Source organism: Podarcis erhardii (genome assembly GCF_964252035.2).
Source record: "Podarcis erhardii genome assembly, chromosome: 11".
NCBI classification, from domain to species: domain Eukaryota; kingdom Metazoa; phylum Chordata; class Lepidosauria; order Squamata; family Lacertidae; genus Podarcis; species Podarcis erhardii.
In genome coordinates this window covers 44037951-44057390 of record NC_138501.1, presented here as the reverse complement: position 1 = coordinate 44057390, position 19440 = coordinate 44037951, and the positions used below count along the sequence as shown (strand labels likewise).

The following is a 19440-nucleotide window of genomic DNA, read 5'->3' as shown; positions in this document are numbered from 1 at the left end:
CCATGTACATAAGCAATAGACAATCTTTATAGAATTCCTTCAAACCATAACAGGTACAAAATGAAATCTTTAATGAAAGAATCTGAAAATCTTTAAATGAAGCGAGGTACCAGACTTTGTACAATGAAAGATAAGCTGTGAAACTTTGTGTATTCAGCAAATATGATGTCCAACACTGAACAGTGATTCCGGATATTGACTACTGTTTCGTAGAATTCTTCCTCAGCGTGGTGGGAGGATATAGAATTGCTTCATAAACCCATCTTATTTCGTATGAATGTATGTAAATGAAAATATCAAACGCTGTGGAACAGTGCTCATGTAATAATGTAGTCACTGCAGTACATTTGGCACAAGCAGAGACCAATTCTTAGGGGGATGGACTAGAGGACCTTCAGGGTCCCTTTCCAACTCTCCAATTCCATGATTGTGTTTTTGTTAGTTTTGCAAATGGGGGGGGGGGGAAGGCGACAGATACATTTAATAAATAACGATGATGATAAGGCTGCAACACTTCGCAGGTTTACCTGGGCAGGAGGAAGAGTTAAGCCCCCGACTGAGCGCCTTTTGCAACAAAACTAGCATAGCTCCTGCGTGATTTGCACGCATTCCCCCCCCATGCATTCCTCCTTTTTTTTAAATGATATTTATTAAAGTTTCCAATAAAAACATATAAACACAGACAACAATAAAAACATACACAAACAAAAGACCAAAAACAAGTATAATTTCAGACCTTATTTTCTTAAGCCTAATTTCCCCGACCTCCTCACACCTCCCCCTTCTGTATTCTAATCTCATTTATCATATCAGCAAATCCATTCCCTTATTTCCCATAGCTTTTGATAATTCTGTTCTTTTTCCTTAATCAACGCCCCTGTAAACCACTAATTTTTAAACCCATGACTTTCTAGCCTTCGTTAATTTTATAATATTTATTAAGATAGTCTTTAAATTTCTTCCATTCTTCTTCCACTGTCTTTTTCTCCTGGTCTCGGATTCTGCCAGTCACCCATGCATTCCTCCTGCTTAAACCCCGCACCCTCTGCACCCACCGCGCGCATCTCCCCGCGCAGCGCCAGGCGAGGGCCGCAGGGAAGCGCGCCGGGGGCCGGGTCGCTGCTCCGTCTCCAGGGCAACGAGGCTCCCCCCCCCTTCCTTCCTCCCTCCCTCCCCCTCCTGCCGCCAAGCGCCGCCCGGGCCTTTTGCGACACTTGCAGCGGGAGTCGCGGCAGCTGGAGGAGCCCGTCAGCTGATTTCCAGCGCCAGGCGTTGAGGCAGAGAGAGAGGGAGAGAAGGAGGGCGAGGGGCGGCAGGCGAGCCCGGAGGAAGGTGGGGGGCAAGCGGGGAGCCCCTTCTGCCGGCGGAGAGGCGGCCCCCGCCCACACCCAGGTAGGTGCTTCCCTGGGGCGGTGGGCGCAGCAGGACTCTCCCCAGCCCCCTCTTGTCCTCCCCCATTGCTGAGTAATTTTGCTTTTTTTGCTCCCTTCCTTCGCAGGTCGACCGAAGCGTCCTTCCTTCCTTAGGGTGTTCTCACCCCCCCTCTTTATTTTAGTTTTTTTTAAATGCTGCTTTCTATTAGTATTACCTTTGGGTCCTTCCCCCACCCCACTCTAAGAAGCTCGCGTTGTGTGGGGGGGTTGGTACTTTTGGTTTTCAGGGCTCAGAGGCGACATCCTCCTATCTCTTCTAAGTTCCCACTTTTTTATATATAAAAAGAAGTAGTAGAGGGGCGCCCTCTCAACCAGGTGCCCCTTTTTGCCAACCTCGGCTCCCCCCCCCCCACAAACCCATGCTTGGCTGGCAATGCCCCTCTTGTGAAATCCACCCCACCCACCCATTTCGTGCTTCTAGCCCCCTTCCTCCCTAGTGTCGCCTATCCTGCCCCTCGTATATTTTTCCCTTCTTGATTGTTATATATCTAAGTGGGAACGCTTTCATTGCCAGTTGCTCGGCCTGAGGTGCTTCCAGGCTAGGAAGGGCAATGCCATTTTAAAAATAAAGAGAAAAGCCACCAAAAGTCACAGTCTAAGGGGCTGATAAGCTTTTATCGGGGGCCCAGCTCCTTCGTATTCCTGAAACCACTCAAAAAGTGGTCTAAAGCGTGTCATTCCTGCTTTGGCCATTGATGATGGCTGGATTTGCTGTGGTACAGTTTTTGCCCTCTCCTTCAGCAGGAGGGTGCCACCAATATTCCCTCTGTGCCAAGTGCACTGCTGCCCTTCACTTGACATTGGGGGGGGCAAGAGTGCCCCTTTCATACCCTCCAGCACATCTTCAGATCCTTGCTTTTTAGCCATCAGCTGCTTTCTGCTTGCTTCTGCCCCCACCTTGCCTATAATGGCAACTGACACCTGTTGCCCAGTCTCCTTTGAGACTGATTTTGCCAGGCCTATCCTCAGCCCTGGAGTGGAAACTCCTTTATTCTAGCGCCTTAGAATGGCACCCCATTGTTTACTCGTACCATGTGTTGGTGAAAGTGAGGAAGAGCAGGTGACTGTGGAGTACCACATACAAAACAAACACCTATTATAGAGTTCAATCAGTGTCACTGTTATGCCAAGAATACTTCCCGGACTTCTGGGAAGATACCTCTTCTTTAATGGCTCCTCACAAAACCCTTCTCTCTGGTGGACTTGTGACTTGCATCTCCAGATCAGAATCTTTTGTTTGTAAATGCTACCTTGGCTGCTTGGTGCCCTGTTGCCCTTGTGGTGTGAAATCCCTTCTTCAGAGATGATAGCCACTGTACATTTGCTTGGCATGGTCTGGCAGGCTTAGTTGGCTGAGTTTCCACTGCAACATGAGCAGTGAGTTACTCCATTCTTACTGGTACAAGAAAAAAGCATCTATTTTCTGTGGGTGATGCAGTTGGGTGGCTGAACTTTCTTGGGCACTGATAGGGTGGCAGACTTTATCTGTCCTTTCCAGCTGTTTCTTTTCCCTGCAAACAATGTGACTCTTACCTCTAGAAAATTGTTGGTTATTTGAAATTTCCCTCACTCCCCAAAGGTCAGCTTAAGTGAGTGATAAATAATAAACAATTGATACACTTAGAAACTTGTTTTTTGGTAGTTGTCACCTTAAACTTGGCATTCTGGCGTTCCCTTTCTCCTTGTTCCAAGTGGGTCTGTAGCAGAATTTCAACCTACATTGTTACTGAAACCTTTAATCTTATGATTTGAGGCCATCATAATGCATTGTAACTTGTTTCTTTACATATTAGCTGTTGATCCCATTATGAGACAGAGAAATGCCATGTCTGGAAGAGAGGTATGCGAGGAGCTTGTGTGAAAAAGGATAAAATATCAGGGTAAATTACTCTGTGTATGGCTTGAGGGAGCACAAACATTAGAAATTCAGCAGTTTTATGTTGAAGGTATGTGAGATGCTGTGATGATGACAACTTTGTTATTCAGATGATATAGGAGGAAATCACAGGTAGCAGGTAGGTGCTGACAAGAGCAAGTTAGGATGGCTCAGGAGGGGATTTAGCAAAGTTTTACAGAAATTGCAAGAGGGACAGAGGCATAATGCATGCTTCTTGCATTTATGAATAGCTGTTTTATCCATGTCTTCTGTTCTATGGCCTAGCTGCTAGGTGTGTGTAGCCACCATCTACTTCGAAACAGGAGGTGCACTTGCACCCCTCAGTAGATCTGTGCAGATCAGTTAGGGATAGTTACCACACCTGTCTGCTGATAAAATAATTAAACTGATGTGTGGGGAGGACCAATTTGCATTGCTGTTAGGGGGCTGGGCTGCTTCCACAGTTCTGTGTCTTGTGAATTTCCCCCCGTTTGCTTCTGCTGTCAAATCAGTGGCTTCTTTGGGAGTGGGGATATTTGTTTGGGTGGCAGGGATGAGGTCTCTGAACTGAGGGTTAGCACACCCCTAGTTTAGCAGCTTCTTATTCTCTCCCTATCGAGCCAGCTGGAATTGGCAAGAAGCAAAATGTGCTGAGGAACTAGCTTGAGTTAATTAACACAAGTGCATTGGAAGAACCTTTTGTTCAATGGCCACTGAATAGCGTGCGATTTTAATTGTTGTTGTGTAACGTCTGAGCATTTTAATCTAAATACAAGTTCATATTTCATCCCGCTGAGTTTTGAATTGGTTCAGGTGTTGCTATATAACCTTTCTGCTATCATAACTGTTACTTAAGTATAGTAAATGCACGGTATAAACATTCAGTTGGTCAATTAGCTTATTTATTTCTTATATTTCCAACATCTGTAAGATCGCTGTCATTAATACAGGCAGACAATATACATCAAAAGTCGCACTAAGCATAGTGGGGCTTACATCTGTGTAAACATGCATAGAATTGCTCTGTAGGTCATTCTTGGAGGAAATGGGATGACAAAGGTGTAATAAACTTCAGATCAATAATATAATCTCTTTGGGAATAGAAGCTTCGGGCAAAGCCTTTAAGTCAGTTTCTTATAGAACAATGTGTTGATGGCACACCCCAGGACAAATAGATGTAGCACAAATATTTTTGCATGCTTTATTGACAAGAAACCCATGAATAATCAAGGTGTAAGGCAGGGGTAGACAAACATGTCCCTGTTCAGATTATGATGGGCTCCAACTCCCATTATACCTGACTGCTGATGGTACTGGCTGGGGCTGAAGGGAGCTGATGGCAGCAGTTTTCCCACACCCTTCTGTAAGGTTTCCCAAAATGCCAATTCCAACCCACAAAATTCAAGCAAAGTTGCATCTCTCTTGACTCCTGAAGTGCTTAGTTGCATCGGTAAAGTAGAGCGTTTGTGGAGAGGATAGTATGTACAGCTGGATAGGAAGGTGAATGTGATGGAGGTGTTGTGAGGGTTCGAGGAACAGAGGAGGTGCTGGATCAGTGCTGCTAATGACATAAGAGCTAGGCGAGCATGAGGTATTTCCCAACTGTTCAACCTTGAAATCTCGTTGTGTATCCCCACCCCCCAAAAGAGATAATCTTGATTTACCTTTACAAGTGAGAGCACATTTCCAAAAAGTTTGGAAAAACGGTTTCAACTGTGTTGGAGATATTGGGGAACAAGAGCATGCACACACATAATGGAGCAAAGTACTGTATTTTTTTGCTTTATAAGACTCACTTTTTCCCTCCTAAAAAGTAAGGGGAAATGTGTGTGCGTCTTATGGAGCAAATGCAGGCTGCACAGCTATCCCAGAAGCCAGAACAGCAAGAGGGATCACTGCTTTCACTGCGCAACGATCCGTCTTGCTATTCTGGCTTCTGAGATTCAGAATTTTTTTTTTTTCTTGTTTTCCTTCTCCAAAAACTAGGTGCGTCTTATGGTCTGGTGCGTCTTACAGAGCGAAAAATAGGGTGCTGTATTGATACAAACTGCATATAAAAAAATCACCCTGCTACACAACCTTTAACTGTGTACATATTTCTGCAAACAGTTATTCTATATACACATTAACAGAGCCAACATGGTATATGTAGAGGTTAGAGTGTTGCACTTGAACACAGGAAATCCCACTGAGCTATAAAGCCAACTGTGTGTGCTTGTTGTGCAGTTCACAGAAGGGTGGCCTATGACAACCCAGTGATAGATCAGTGGAGTGTTGCAAGTTGTACTTTCAGGAGTTAGTAATTTCCTTTCACAGCCATGTTTCTGTCTTCTGGTGAGCATAAGCCAGAAAACACTGAAGTAATGCTAGACATAAAGAAAAGACTGAGACACTGAGAACTATTGTGGTAGAATAGGGACACGGGTGGCACTGTGGGTTAAACCACAGAGCCTAGGACTTGCCGATCAGAAGGTTGGCAGTTCAAATCCCCGCGACGGGGTGAGATCCCATTGTTCGGTCCCTGCTCCTGCCAACCTAGCAGTTCGAAAGGACGTCAAAGTGCAAGTAGATAAATAGGTACCACTCTGGCGGGAAGGTAAACGGTGTTTCTGTGTGCTGCTCTGGTTCACCAGAAGCGGCTCAGTCATGCTGGCCACATGACCCGGAAGCTGTACTCGACCAATAAAGCGAGATGAGCGCCGCAACCCCAGAGTCAGCCATGACTGGACCTAATGGTCAGGGGTCCCTTTACCTTTACCTTTACCTTTACCCAGATCCAAATCCTGTCTGAGCCATAAAGCTCATTTGATGTCTTCAGCACTTTCTTTTATCCTAGCCTCTGCCACAGAATTTGTAGTGCAAGTGCATGGCATTGCTGAGCATGCTTATTCTAGTGGACTTACTCTTGAGGAAGGGACGCGGGTGGCGCTGTGGGTTAAACCACAGCGCCTAGGACTTGCCGATCGAAAGGTCGGCGGTTCGAATCCCCGCTGCGGGGTGAGCTCCTGTCGTTCGATCCCAGCTCCTGCCTACCTAGCAGTTCGAAAGCACACCTAAGTGCAAGTAGATAAATAGGGACCGCTTTCTAGCGGGAAGGTAAACGGCGTTTCCGTGTGCGGCGCTGGTGCTGGCTCGCCAGATGCAGCTTAGTCACGCTGGCCACATGACCTGGAAGTGTCTTCGGACAGCGCCGGCTCCCAGCCTCTTGAGCAAGATGAGCGCGCAACCCTAGAGTCGGTCACGACTGGCCCTGATGGGCAGGGGTACCTTTACCTTTACCTTTTACTCTTGAGGAAGTATGTGTTGAATACAAACTTCAGGGATGGTTATGATGATTAATTTTGCCATGGTGAAAAATATCCCTGTGATTCCTTAGGAATACACCTCTTTATACATTAGGGCCATGAAATACAAATTTTTCTGTGTAACTTGTGCCATGAATATGTGTTATAAGGTAGTATTCTAGATCCGTTTAAGAGCTCTTGAACAAGCAATGTGAGCTTGCTTTCGAACAGCGATATAACTCAAGATTGTGGGGGAAGTTCCCTTTTTCATTCTTTGGTTAGTAAAACAAATTATGAATGGTATGGGAGCTGTCTTCATGTGCAGAACTTATGATTTTAGAAAACATAAATGATTATTTCAAAAATTTATGGATTTGAGCTCTGAATTCATAAGTGTGATTTGTGTTGTGACAGCTTGAAATATGCTTCATAGTTTCAAGCGAAAAAAAGAGACTGTTTCCAGTGGTGTACCTGAATGAGTGTGTGGAGGGAATAATTTTAACAGTAATGCACTTTTTATAGTAATCTTAAACCAACACATTGCTTAAAACACTGCAGGATAAAAATTCATATTGGGAATGAATTTTGCAAATATTTGCGCATGTGTGCCTGTTTTCTTAGAAGCAAGTGGAGGTGCATGCCTGGGGATCCTTGTATCTTGACTGTTTTCACACACTAACACCCCATCCTGTGGAATTCTATCCATTATTTTTCATCTACACATTCAGAATGAATTTCAGGAACCCAAAAAGTCGTATTGAAAAATACAACTTTCAAGAAGTCTGGTCCCAAATACGACAACTAGGCATTCTGTTTTGGTGACTGTAACCCTGGTTAAAGGGGCGATTTGGCACCTAGCTTATATATCAGTTTCTAATGCTGACTGTGAAAAGGAAGAACGAAGGGAGGGAGGGAGGCAAAGACATTATCAGGGCTTGTTCCAGTTGGACTGCCTCCACCCGCCTGGCCAAGTTCACATTTTATATGCTGTATTTTTCCGTGTATAAGACGATGCTTTTTGCTTTAAAAAATTAGGCAAAAATTGGGTGCCGTCTTATACATGGATAGTGAATGCAGAGGGGGGACGTGCGATTAATGGCAGCAGCAGGCAGGAGATTGATTAGCTGTCGCTGCGGCAGTTGGGCAGGCGATTGGTGGCTGCCGCAAGTGGGTGTGTGGGCTGTTGGTGGTGGTGAGCGGGCCGACAATTGGCAGCTGCGGTGAGGTGTGCAATCAGCAGTGGCTGTGGCAAGCGATTGGCAGTGGCAGGCAGGCGGGTGAGCAATTGGCGGAAGTGACCCCCCCCCCAAAAAAAGCTAAACAACTTGATTTCTTATTTTTGGGTTAAAAAAAAATAGGGGTCATCTTATACTTGGGGGCGTTTTATACATGGAAAAATACAGTAATTTTCTTTAGCACTTGAAAACTGTAAACCACCTTGGGTGCTTTGGCAGAAAGGTGATCTATAAATGCAATAAATTAATAAATACAATGCCAGATATGAACATGATTCCTTTTGTCTTTTGCCCCACTCCTCCTCTCATCCTTTGTCCTTTTATATGCCTCTGACATCGCTGAATATATAGTATGGGCTGACCACACAGTAATGCTCTATGGAAATCAGAGAGAACAGATTGAACACAACAGATGATATAAAAACCAAAAAGCTGTGCAAAGTGCTGCAGCTATACTTTGTGTGTGTAAATTTTTAATAAACCTTTTCAAACGTTTTCACAATAACCTTCAAATCAACTACATTGTTTCATAAGTTGACTTCCCTGCCTCACCTCCACAGTGTTTTTACTAAAACATTTTCTACTGCATTATTTCTTTATGTATCACAAAAAGTTTCTCTATTGCAATTGTTTTGTCATTTTTCTTCTGCTGCTTTTATCTTGAGTCCTGCCCGCAATTTCATTTCACTGTAAAAAATTTTAATAGCCCATGAAAGGCCTCCATTCTTCTATGAAAAGTTTGTCGTCTCTCAATTTTGCTTTCAGTTTTGCCATTTCTGCATTGCTTTCAAAAGCCGCTCCTCCTTTGTTGGAACCTTCCCTTCTTTCCATTTCTGTGCATGTTTTGAGATTACAATTCCCATCATCCCTGACCACTGGTCCTGCTAGCTAGGGATCATGGGAGTTGTAGGCCAAAAACATCTGGAGGGCAGAGGTTGAGGAAGCCTGTTCTAGTTGCTGTTGTCATATGCAGAGTGAGAATTTTCTTTGGAACATCTGTCCCTATTACACCTATAAGGAAAGGAAGATGAAGCAAAGGGAGTTAAAATTTATTACTATCTCATTTCCTCCTAAGGAAGCTTTGGTTTTGTTGACAAAGGAGTCAACTGGTTTCAATTTCTAAACCAGGGTATCCACTTAGTTTTGGGAGCTGCATCAGTCCCCACCACTTCCGTATATTCAGTGAGAAGTTCATGTGTACCCATATTTTTCGCTCTATAAGACGCACCAGACCATAAGACGCACCTAGTTTTTGGAGGAGGAAAACAAGAAAAAAAATATTCTGAATCTCAGAAGCCAGAACAGCAAGAGGGATCAATCCCTCTTGCTGTTCTGGCTTCTATGATAGCTGCACAGCCTGCATTCACTCCATAAGACGCACACACATTTCCCCTTACTTTTTAGGAGGGAAAAAGTGAGTCTTATAGAGCAAAAAATACGGTAATTTAACTTACATCCAAGGTTTCCACTGTGTGCCTTTCTAATGAAAACAAAGGGAGTTATTTTAATGTTTATTATAAGTTGTATAACTTGCAAAGATCTAAGTTCTTGCACGTTTGGAAAGTCTTAAATCCTTCGCAATTTAGTTTTTGGCATTGTTTGAAAAAGATTAAGTTTGCAACTATTGGAAGCCTGAGATACTGCAGGCTGATGAGCCTGCTAGAAGGAAGGCATATGAATGCACAGATGAGTTAATGTTTGTGTTTATTGGCACATTATCAGAGTTCTTTCCCTCAGCTGTGTTGAGGGATTACCCTTATAAGTAGTGGCATAGCTAATTTTCCAGGTCAGTTCAATCTTTGGCCCTCCTGCGGATAATGATAGCCTGATTACTGATCGTTGATGTGGATTGGTCTCCATGGCAACTAGGTCTGAAACTGCCTCCTTAATTTCCTAAAAGCCCTCAAACAACCAGGCTCAGAATAGTGATTTGGATTTTTATTTGCAGCACTTTGTCAAAACCAAATAATGTTCAAATCCATGAAATACAAGTGCATTGAGTATGTGAAGCATTCATGCCTTCAATTTGGCCCTTTTTTCCTCAGCTCGCCCAGCAGAAGTTCCTAATAAATACAGCAAAAAATTTTTTGGGGGTCAACATGCATTTCTTCCCAGATAATCTTCTGGTACTTAAAAATTACCAGAGAACTCAACCATTTTCCTCCTAACCTTTTTTGAATATAAAGGGCACAGTGGACACAACAATGATCTTCAATAGCAATATAAATAAAGCTGAATGTTTCCGAATCCTCCTGTTACCACCAGAATGGAGCACAATTGCTGCAAAACCGGCTCTAATCATTTGTCTCCACACCAGCTCATTTGGGCTTTGCAGGATTCCAAGCTTAATTCTACAGCTATTGATTTTTCAATACAGTTCTCTCTCTCTCTCTCTCTCTCTCTCTCTCTTTCCATACTTTAATACAAGCCTTTACCTGTAGGAAAATATAAGCTATACTGAGATTTCCTCTCAAATATAAAGCTATAATCTTGGATATTATTTATAGTGATGATGGTATTATTGTGTATTTATCCTAATTTCCAAGGATATGACTAGTTGTAGTAGATAACACCATGTGATAAGTTCCCATGGAGCTGTGTTGTGTGGGGCTTAAGTACCAGATTAATCTTACTATTCTGAGTGCCATTTGCACTCTTGTTCTAAAACTTTTATCACTTGCTTTATGTGTGTACTTATGGTTCATCAGTTGAGTCCCCTTCCAGGCCCCAAAATACCTTGGCTCGACTCTTGAGGTGAAATTCAGTGGGTGTTCAGATCCTAAAACCTTTATTTGTTGGCTCGTTGGTATTAAAGCTGCTATGTGACATACAGTGGGTACCTCAGGTTAAGAACTTAATTCGTTCCGGAGGTCCGTTCTTAACCTGAAACTGTTCTTAACCTGAAGCACCACTTTAGCTAATGGGGCCTCCTGCTGCTGCTGTGCCACCGCTATGCGATTTCTGTTCTCATCCTGAAGCAAAGCTCTTAACCCGAGGTACTATTTCTGGATTAGCGGAGTCTGTAACCAGAAGCGTATGTAACCTGAAGCGTGTGTAACCCGAGGTACCACTGTACAGTCCATTAGGATCAACTGAGCTGAACCTTGCATCACACTTCAAAATGCAGATTTGAGTCATGGCTTGGATTCTTCTTTGCTTGTGGTTCCTAGAGTTGAATATATGCTCCACCTTTCTTTCCTTTAGTTACACTTCTGGAGGGCTGAACAGTTATTTTCTTGCTTTGTTAAAGTCCAAGTTTTATGTACTGCGAATGCATTCCACAGGTAGGAGGATAACATATGGAATCAGGGACTGGGTAAAAGTGGCTTATAGGTTTTTTTAAAAAAGGTAAAAGACCCCTGGATGGTTAAGTCCAGTCAAAGGCGACTATGGGGTTGCTTTCAGGCCGAGGGAGCTGGCATTTGTCCACAGACAGCTTTCCGGATCATGTGGCCAGCATGACTAAACCACTTCTGGCGCAACAGGACACCAGAGCGCAAGGAAACACCATTTACCTTCTTGCTGCAGCGGTACCTATTTATCTACTTGCACTGGTGTGCTTTTAAACTGCTATGTTGGCAGGAGCTGGAACAGAGCAACGGGAGCTCACTCCGTCACGGGGATTCGAATCGCCAACCTTCCAATTGGCAAGCCCAAGAGGCTCAGTGGTTTGCACCACAGCGCCACCCGCGTGGATAAAACTGGAGGTGATTGTTGTAGGAACTGGGGAGGTAAATGCATCACTAGAATTTTACTTACAACAATCCCCCTAACCCTGTGACGTTATATTGTGACATGAGGATTCAGGGTGGGGCTACTTAGATAGGAGTACACTTGAAATCTCAGAGGTTGGAATCTCTAGGGCCAGTTGAAGCTTCTACTTACTTGAATGGTGTTCCCAGGTGTATCCTTTCCCCCTCCCATATAAAGTGAATAGCTGCCATTCATTCACTTGAGGGTGACATTTCCCTGATACAGTGGTGCCCCGCAAGACGAACGCCTCGCAAGACAGAAAACCCGCTAGACGAAAGGGTTTTCCGTTTTGGAGGCGCTTCGCAAAACGAATTTCCCTATGGGCTTGCTTCGCAAGACGAAAATGTCTTGCAAGTTCCTGCGGGGTTTTTTCCCTCCCCCCCCCCCCCTTTTCCTAAGCCCTAAGCTAATCCGCTGATAAGCCGCTTATCAGCTGATCCGCTAAAATCCGCTAAACCGCTAATAGCGCTAATCCGCTAAACTGTAAATGGGCTTGCTTCGCAAGACGAAAAAACCGCTATACGAAGAGCCTCACAGAACGGATTAATTTCGTCTTGCGAGGCACCACTGTACAGTATTTCAAGCCCTGCTGAAGGTATTCACATTGGAGTGCTGTGTCTCTTTAGCACAGAGAAATTTTGCTCACTCCCCCTAATCCTGGTAATCTGCAAGAATGATAGCCATTGTATTAGTTTGTGTGTGTGTGTGTGTGTGTGTGTGTGTGTGTGTGTGTTAGCCGGCTGAACAAAAAGCTTTTCACTTGCAGGGGCAGAAATGTGTTTATATGACACTGATAGTAATTAGACTTTGGTGGGAGGTCAGAGGGGCAAGATCCACATAGCATTTCCGGAGAAAAGGAATGTTTTTAGTTACCCCATCTGCTTATAATAAAAAATAGTTTTCTTTCCTTTTTGTTGTATAACCGTTAACCTTCCTTTATTAAAATTTTCCTTAAAACCCTGCTCTAGGGAGAGACAAATTGCCCTCATTCAATAAGTAAGCAACCTATAGACTCGGTTTGGCATAGTGCTCACAGTTGTAGTTCCTGTTGTCATATTTAGTGAAAGAATTAAGTAAGGGAGTGCACACTGATTGTGTAAATGAGAAACAAAGCAGGCTTTCGCTGAAGCCTAGAGAGCAAGAGGGGTCGGTGCGCACCAACCCCTCTCGCTCTCCAGGCTTTGTGCAGATCTCCGCAAGCCGTGGGAGCCCGCGTTGGGCTCCCGCAGCTTGCGGAGAGTTGCTTGAATGTCGAAAGCTGGGCGCACTGAGCTCAGCGCACCCAGGCTTTGCGCAGCTCTCCGCAAGGCGCGGGAGCCCGGCGCCGGGCTCCCACGGCTTGCGGAGAGTTGCCTGTTCTGGGGGCTGGGATCGGGGGAAGCTCGGGCTTCCCCCGCCCCAGCTCCGCGCCTGGGGGGGGAATAAAATTTCCCCCTTTATTTCCCCCCCAAAAAACTAGGTGCGCATTATGGGACGGTGCATCCTATAGGGCGAAAAATACAGTAACTGACCTAACGTAGTCATGTTTTTTAATTTCAGCGGGTCTTCTCTAAGTCGTTTGGAGCGATCGTGACTGTGTTATTTTGTGTCTGTGGAAATTTACAGAGGAAACTGTAAATAAAAACAACGAAAAGACTAATATGCTGCTGAAAAAAGCTTGGAAGGCTTAAAGCTTTTTACAGACTCAGTGGGAGTTGGATTGAGTTTTCTTTCAGCAGAACAGAGTGTTGGGACCTTCTGAAGGTCCTGAGAAAGTGATTTCTTAATGATATATCTTCAGATTCTCCAGGCCGAGGGTTGGGGATCAGCACCAGTCCTGCAGAAAATATGTGCTTCAGAGTATAATTATTCATAGCCCGAAAGCTTCAGGACTGTTTGTTAGCAGATTAATATGTTTGTGACTGTACTTTTCCATCATTGATGTGAAAATATTGATTTTTTTTCACTGAGATATATTTGGTATTCTAAATGTACTGTTAAAGAAGCCTGCACTGTTCCAACCGACCAGCCCTATCCTCTGTCAAAATGAGCTTGCACTTCTTGAAAATGAAGATAGTACTAAAAGCGTTCAGGTCCCGTGCTAAAAAAACGAAAGGAAACAGGTAGTTGTAGAAACAACATTCTTACTTTGACTAGATTTAATATTTCCTTTCTGAAAGCTTGGTGTTGGTTGATTTTCATGTAGATGTTTACAGTGGCTTATTGGTCCTGTTCATTATGGTATTCCATAATTTTGTGCGATTCTATGCCGAAATGTGTTTGATAACTTCCATGTATCCTGAGTTCTACATGGACAGATGTAATGAAGTTTATAATGTTGTATGAATGAAGGAAGAGTGATATTAAATTCATTACCTTAAATGTGTTTTGGGAAAGTCACAGAAGGGCAGTATTTTAATTTTTTGGAAAGCTGAATATATTGATGTTTGCCTCTTAATTTAAAGAAGTAATCTGTTTTTTATGAATATATATTGTAATTTTATTAGGCAGAAATAAATAAATAAATTGAGGAAATGTGTACCTTTTTCAGTTGTGTACTTACTCGGTGCTGCAGTAGTGAATAGATATCTTGAGCACCCTAAAATAGGGTGCTATGAAATTAGAAATATGCTCAGTTCTGTGCATGTCTAGTACCTTAAGCGTATTGGTGTTTTATTCTGTACAAATAATACCTGCAGATCATCATTTTGGGACTATTGCCCAATTTCGGTATAATACTCTACATATCTCCACACAATTGAGTCCCATGTAAGTGAATATACTGTGTGATTGCAGCCTTGAAGCTGATTCTTGTTTTGTGTGTTTTGCCCTGCTATCTGTCCAGATTGTGTGGTTCTTCGTATGTGATTGGTTTAAACATGTTTTATGCCAAAGGGAAGATGTGTAGTTTAGATAACAGAGGTTGATGTAAACAGAAGTTGTTCAGAGGACTGAAATAAACTGGCAAACTTTGAATAAGCTATATTCAAAATTTATTGACTTTAAACACTATCAGAGCAGTTGCAGCACAGCACATGAAAGAGGCACAAAACTTTTTGTATTGCAGAAGGAAGAAAACATGGCCATTTTGAAGCAGAAAATAATTTTGGTAGTCCAGCTAGTCCACCAACTTAAGTAACAAAAATTCCCTTCAGCATGCTGTTGGATATTTGTCTTCTGGCTCATGACATTTGCAGGTCTTGTCTGAATTCTTCACTGAGAGGCTGAGGTATTGCAGTGTTCTTTGGTGCGATTAACAAACCCTGTTCTTGCAAATTTTAGTCCAGCTGCCAGTAACACTAACAAATAAATGGCTTTAGGTGACCAGAAATTTTGGAGGGTGGTTTAGCGTGATAAACTTTGGGTGTCTGATTTGTATTCGGGGTCAGGGCGTGTGAGGGCTAGGAAGAGGACCTAGATTGTCACAGGGCAGGGCCGGCCCTCCAGTGAGGCAAGTTGAGGCAGCTGCCTTGAGGGACAGAAACCCCAGAGGCAGCACCTGCTGCATCACCCAAGTAAGCGAGGTTTCGGCGGGTGATGGGTGGTGTGGCAGCATTTCCTGTTTCTCCTCAGGTGGCGAAATGGGATGGGCCGCCCCTGTCAGGACTCAGAAGGCAAAGCCTACTTTTCAGAAAAGATAGTCTGGCCAAATCTGTCTGAGGATTAAGGCCTGTTGACGACTCTTAACGACTGCAATAGGTCTTACAGGAAAAAGCAAGGGGTGAGAAGGTGAAAAATGGCTTTGTCATGAAAAATGGCTTTGTCTTATATACATGACAAAGCCATTTTTCACCTTTTCACCCCTTGCTTTTTCCTGTAAGACCTATTGCAGTCGTTAAGAGTCGTCAACAGGCTCATCACAGCTATCTGCCAATCACCCATTCCCACCACCCTTCTGAGTAATACCCCTCCCCACCTTCTCACTATATAGAAGGGTCTGGTGACTTCTGTTTCAGTGTATCTGAAGAAGTGTGCATGCACACAAAAGCTCATACCAAGAACTAACTTAGTTGGTCTTTAAGGTGCTACTGGAAGGAATTTTTTTATTTTGTTTTGACTATGGCAGACCAACACGGCTACCTATCTGCAATGAGGATTAAGGTGAAAGTGAAGGCTGGGGAGCCAAACTGAAGCCTGTTCCACGAAGGCAGTGGGACAGGTGGAGACTGGGAACTAGGGGAGGCTTTCAGGGCCAGAGAAATTTGCACAGACAAATTATAGCTGGGGAGGGGAAATTGATGGAAATGTAGGATGGAAACCAGTGCTGGATTTACGTAGAAGCTAAACAAGCTATAGCTTAGGGCCCCACTCTCTTGGGGCCCCCCAAAAAAATTAAAGAAAAAACAACTGGGTGTACATTTCCAAAATATAAGATAAAAAACAAATAAAATAAAACCTACATACAGCAACAGTGTTTTGTGTTGTGTAGGCTCCTGTGATGTAAGTCATGAGCCCTGTCTGCTCGCCTGCTCCCTAAAATACCACTGGTTTGCTCATTTCTATATGCAGTCATACCTCGGTTTACAGATCCTTCAGGTTGCATTTTTTTGGGTTATGGACCCACTGAAACCCGGAAGTACCGGAACGGGTTACTTCCGGGTTTTGGGGGTCACGCATGCGCAGAAGCGCTAAATTGTGCTTTGCACATGTGCCAAAGTGCTGAATTGCAACCCGTGCGTGCGCAGATGCGCCGCTGCTGGTTGCAAACGTGCATCCCGCATGGATCACATTCGAACCCGAGCGTTCTGCATGGACTGGTTGCACGGCAACATGCGCAAATGGCTTTAGATACCTATTAGGTCCATAAATTACCATACAGCATACATTCAACACAAAAAAAGTGACAATTTGTTGTTGACAAAGGACACCTAGACATATAAAGGGCCCCATTACCTTCTGTAGCGTAGGGCCTCATCAAACCTAAATCAAGCCCTGGTAGGAACCAGCTGCAGTTTTGAGCATTGCCAAGAGCCAGCAAATGTTCTTGGTCACCAGGAAACTTGTGGCTTTTGATAGGGAGAAGTACGGCTATGTATTTGTCTGTGGCAGATGATCCTGGTGGCATGGTCAGTTATGTCAGACAGGGTCATATCTGATAGTGCAGCCTGCCCAAAGCAATAGGTACGGCGCTGTGATATAAGCCAAATTTGTATTGAGTTGTACAGTGTGTGTTGATCTGCTTGGATGTCCTGTGCCCTTATATAATAATTGTTGGCTGCATTAAGAATTACTCTGTGTAATGATTTAGAGTAAGAGGGACCATTGTGGTGTTAATCTTAAATAATGAGATAATCTTAAAAACGGGTACGGTGGAAGCTGCTTCATCTTCCCTTGGAAAGGTCACATTTTGCTGTGTAATTTTCCTATGGCAGCACAAATTAAGTATTTTTTAAAGGTGTTTTTTTTATGGCATACCAAATTTGCTGTTTACCACTGAAGTGATGATGCATTGAAGGGTGAAATAATAGCCAGCTGTTGTCTCTCTTCCTGAAGCACAGGCGCTCTGTGTGTACTGCAAAAAACCCAGAGAAAATCACAAAAAGGGAGGCCAATATTTGCCCCACAAACTTAAAGTACAAATGCCAATATTGCAAGACGTCACTTACCTCCTACTTCCTATGACTATTTTTTACTTAGTTGTAAGAAAACCATTTTTAAAATAGCGTGCAGACTTTTATCAAATAGAATCCAAATATTTGTTTAAAAAAAATCTTCAGAAAGCATTCAGTTGTAACAAATGTAACACAAAAACCAGTCTATGTGTATATGGTCATTTTTTGTAACTGTTTTTGGTTCATATCCTGAAGATTTATTTTTTATTTTTACTCTATATCTGCCGGGGTCTTTCTCTGATTTTAGAATGCAAACTGCAATGGATGCTTGACTTCCTCTCTACAAATGCAGTTCGTACAGTTGTATTGGTCTGTATCTATGGCTCAGTCTTAGTGTGATGTGCAGATGAGGCCTCTGTGTATGCTCAGTATCGTTTGGAGAAAGAAACTGAACATCATCTTACTTGACTCGAGAACTTCTGAAATATTTATTTCCCAATGATGATTTCTCTTGGGCCACAGCTGATAATAGACAACATGCACTTGCTTTTCCCTAAATGTCTGGTGGAGAAGCAAGGCATCAGTACATTAACACACGAGTTTCTTTAATTAAATATTGAAGAACCCTTCATTACAAACTCAATGTTGAGTATTCCACTGCCCGTCTCTAGGTAACCTTAACTCATTTGGAATTTCGCTGGGTGAATAAAAAAGTTAAAGAGCTTTCAAACAGGTTTTTGTGTGTGTGTGTTTTTGGTGGCACATGCAATGGTATTGAATCGAGATGCATTTCTGTAGAACGCTCTTTGATGTTTAAATGCATCACATATCTTACTTATCTCAATGCTAATAAAATTAGTTGGGTTGTTCTTTACTTTTGGAATCGAAATAAGAAGCCATTTTGGCATGTAAAGTAGTATATCAGTTAATCACCATCATTTTGCATATTGCATTTACAGGTGTGATACCATAATGGCAGGCAACAGTTTGGTCCTTCCAATTGTGCTATGGGGACGCAAAGCTCCCACTCACTGTGTATCGGCCATCCTACTAATGGATGATGTGTCAATGATTGTAACCGGATGCCATGATGGACAGATATGTCTCTGGGACCTCTCTTCAGATCTGGAGGTAAGTTAACTGTGCACTATACGATGTCTTTCACGATGCTTAGGTTTGTTTAAATGTAATTAATGCCCTGTTTTGCAGAAACACAATTTAAACACATTTCTGAACATTTATAATCAGATTTGAATGTGTGTCTGGTAACCTACAGATAAGGCATAGTTACGGTATGCATGCGTCTTCCAAAGCAAAACCTTGCTGCTTGAGCTGATGCATAACAATCAATATATATTATTGATATTCATAGGGTTGCTTTTGTAGGAGAGAGTGTTGATTTTTTTTTTATCATTAGCATGGAAAATCAATGAATTCTGCTGGAAAGCGGCTCTGTTGGGTTCTCCCTTCCCCCTGACCTTTTGGAGGTCAATCTGCTAGATCAATTTAACATGAATAACTAATGCAGATGCTGAACCTGGGAATGCATTGTCTCTTGTAAACAATTCTGCTTGTAAAACTGCACTCCTCGTCGGCTTGTGTTTTTTTGGTTTGTGGTATAGTTAGGTGGTGGTGGTATTTGCAGTAAGTCTCTAAAGATCGTGCAGGCTTGAATGCCAAATAAATAAACTAGAAGCTGAAGTTCACATCTTCTGTATGCCATGCCATGTTCTTTGTTCTCTTTATGAGGGTGAGCTTTCAAAGCTAATTGCATGTCTGTTGCACACACATAGAAAAAGACAAGAAACAATGGAACTTTCAGTTGTTTGAATGATTATTGGTAGCTTAAACAAGCAATCTGCTCTGTGAAGTTCCAGTAACTTTTAAAATAAAACGTTTTTCTACCAATCGTAGCCTTATGACATTAGATTAGAAAGGCACATAGCAGCTGATTTGGCCAAGGTAACACCACTTGCAGCTCCTAGGTGCCATTTAAAGCCAGAGACACTCATTTTTAAGTGATCTGTTTTAAAGCAAATATTGCTAGGCAATTCTGAAGTGAAAGCAGCAATACAAGGCAGTGTGTTTGTGCTGGAATATTTTATGGTTCTCTGCCAGTGAAAGGTGTGTGCTCCTGACCTGGGATACCTTACGCATGTGAAGCAAAGCTGTGGAATGCAACAGCAAAAACTTTCCTATACAAATTGGATAAAAGGCATCAACCTGCATAAATTGTAAACTGGTTCTGTATGCAAAGAAAACTCTTAAATGTGGACTGGTCTTGCTGAGAAAGCAAGCCATTGGCCACAAAGTGTGAGATCAATCGTT

The 19440-nt window shown here is 43.0% G+C and overlaps 1 protein-coding gene across 4 annotated transcripts in view; it reads left to right on the top strand.

The window, feature by feature from the left end:
• The first annotated feature begins 1186 nt into the window (after nucleotides 1-1186).
• The window catches only part of WDR7 (WD repeat domain 7), a 211299-nt gene continuing 193045 nt past the window's right edge, over nucleotides 1187-19440 (top strand). For 3 of the 4 annotated variants that reach the window (XM_081881350.1, XM_081881351.1, XM_081881349.1), the window contains exons 1-2: nucleotides 1187-1392; nucleotides 18072-18243. In XM_081881350.1, the coding sequence (XP_081737476.1) occupies nucleotides 18085-18243 (159 nt within the window). In that variant the 5' untranslated portion in view covers nucleotides 1187-1392; nucleotides 18072-18084. The remainder of the gene's footprint in view (nucleotides 1393-18071; nucleotides 18244-19440) is intronic. The other variant, XM_081881352.1, reaches the window with a different exon arrangement.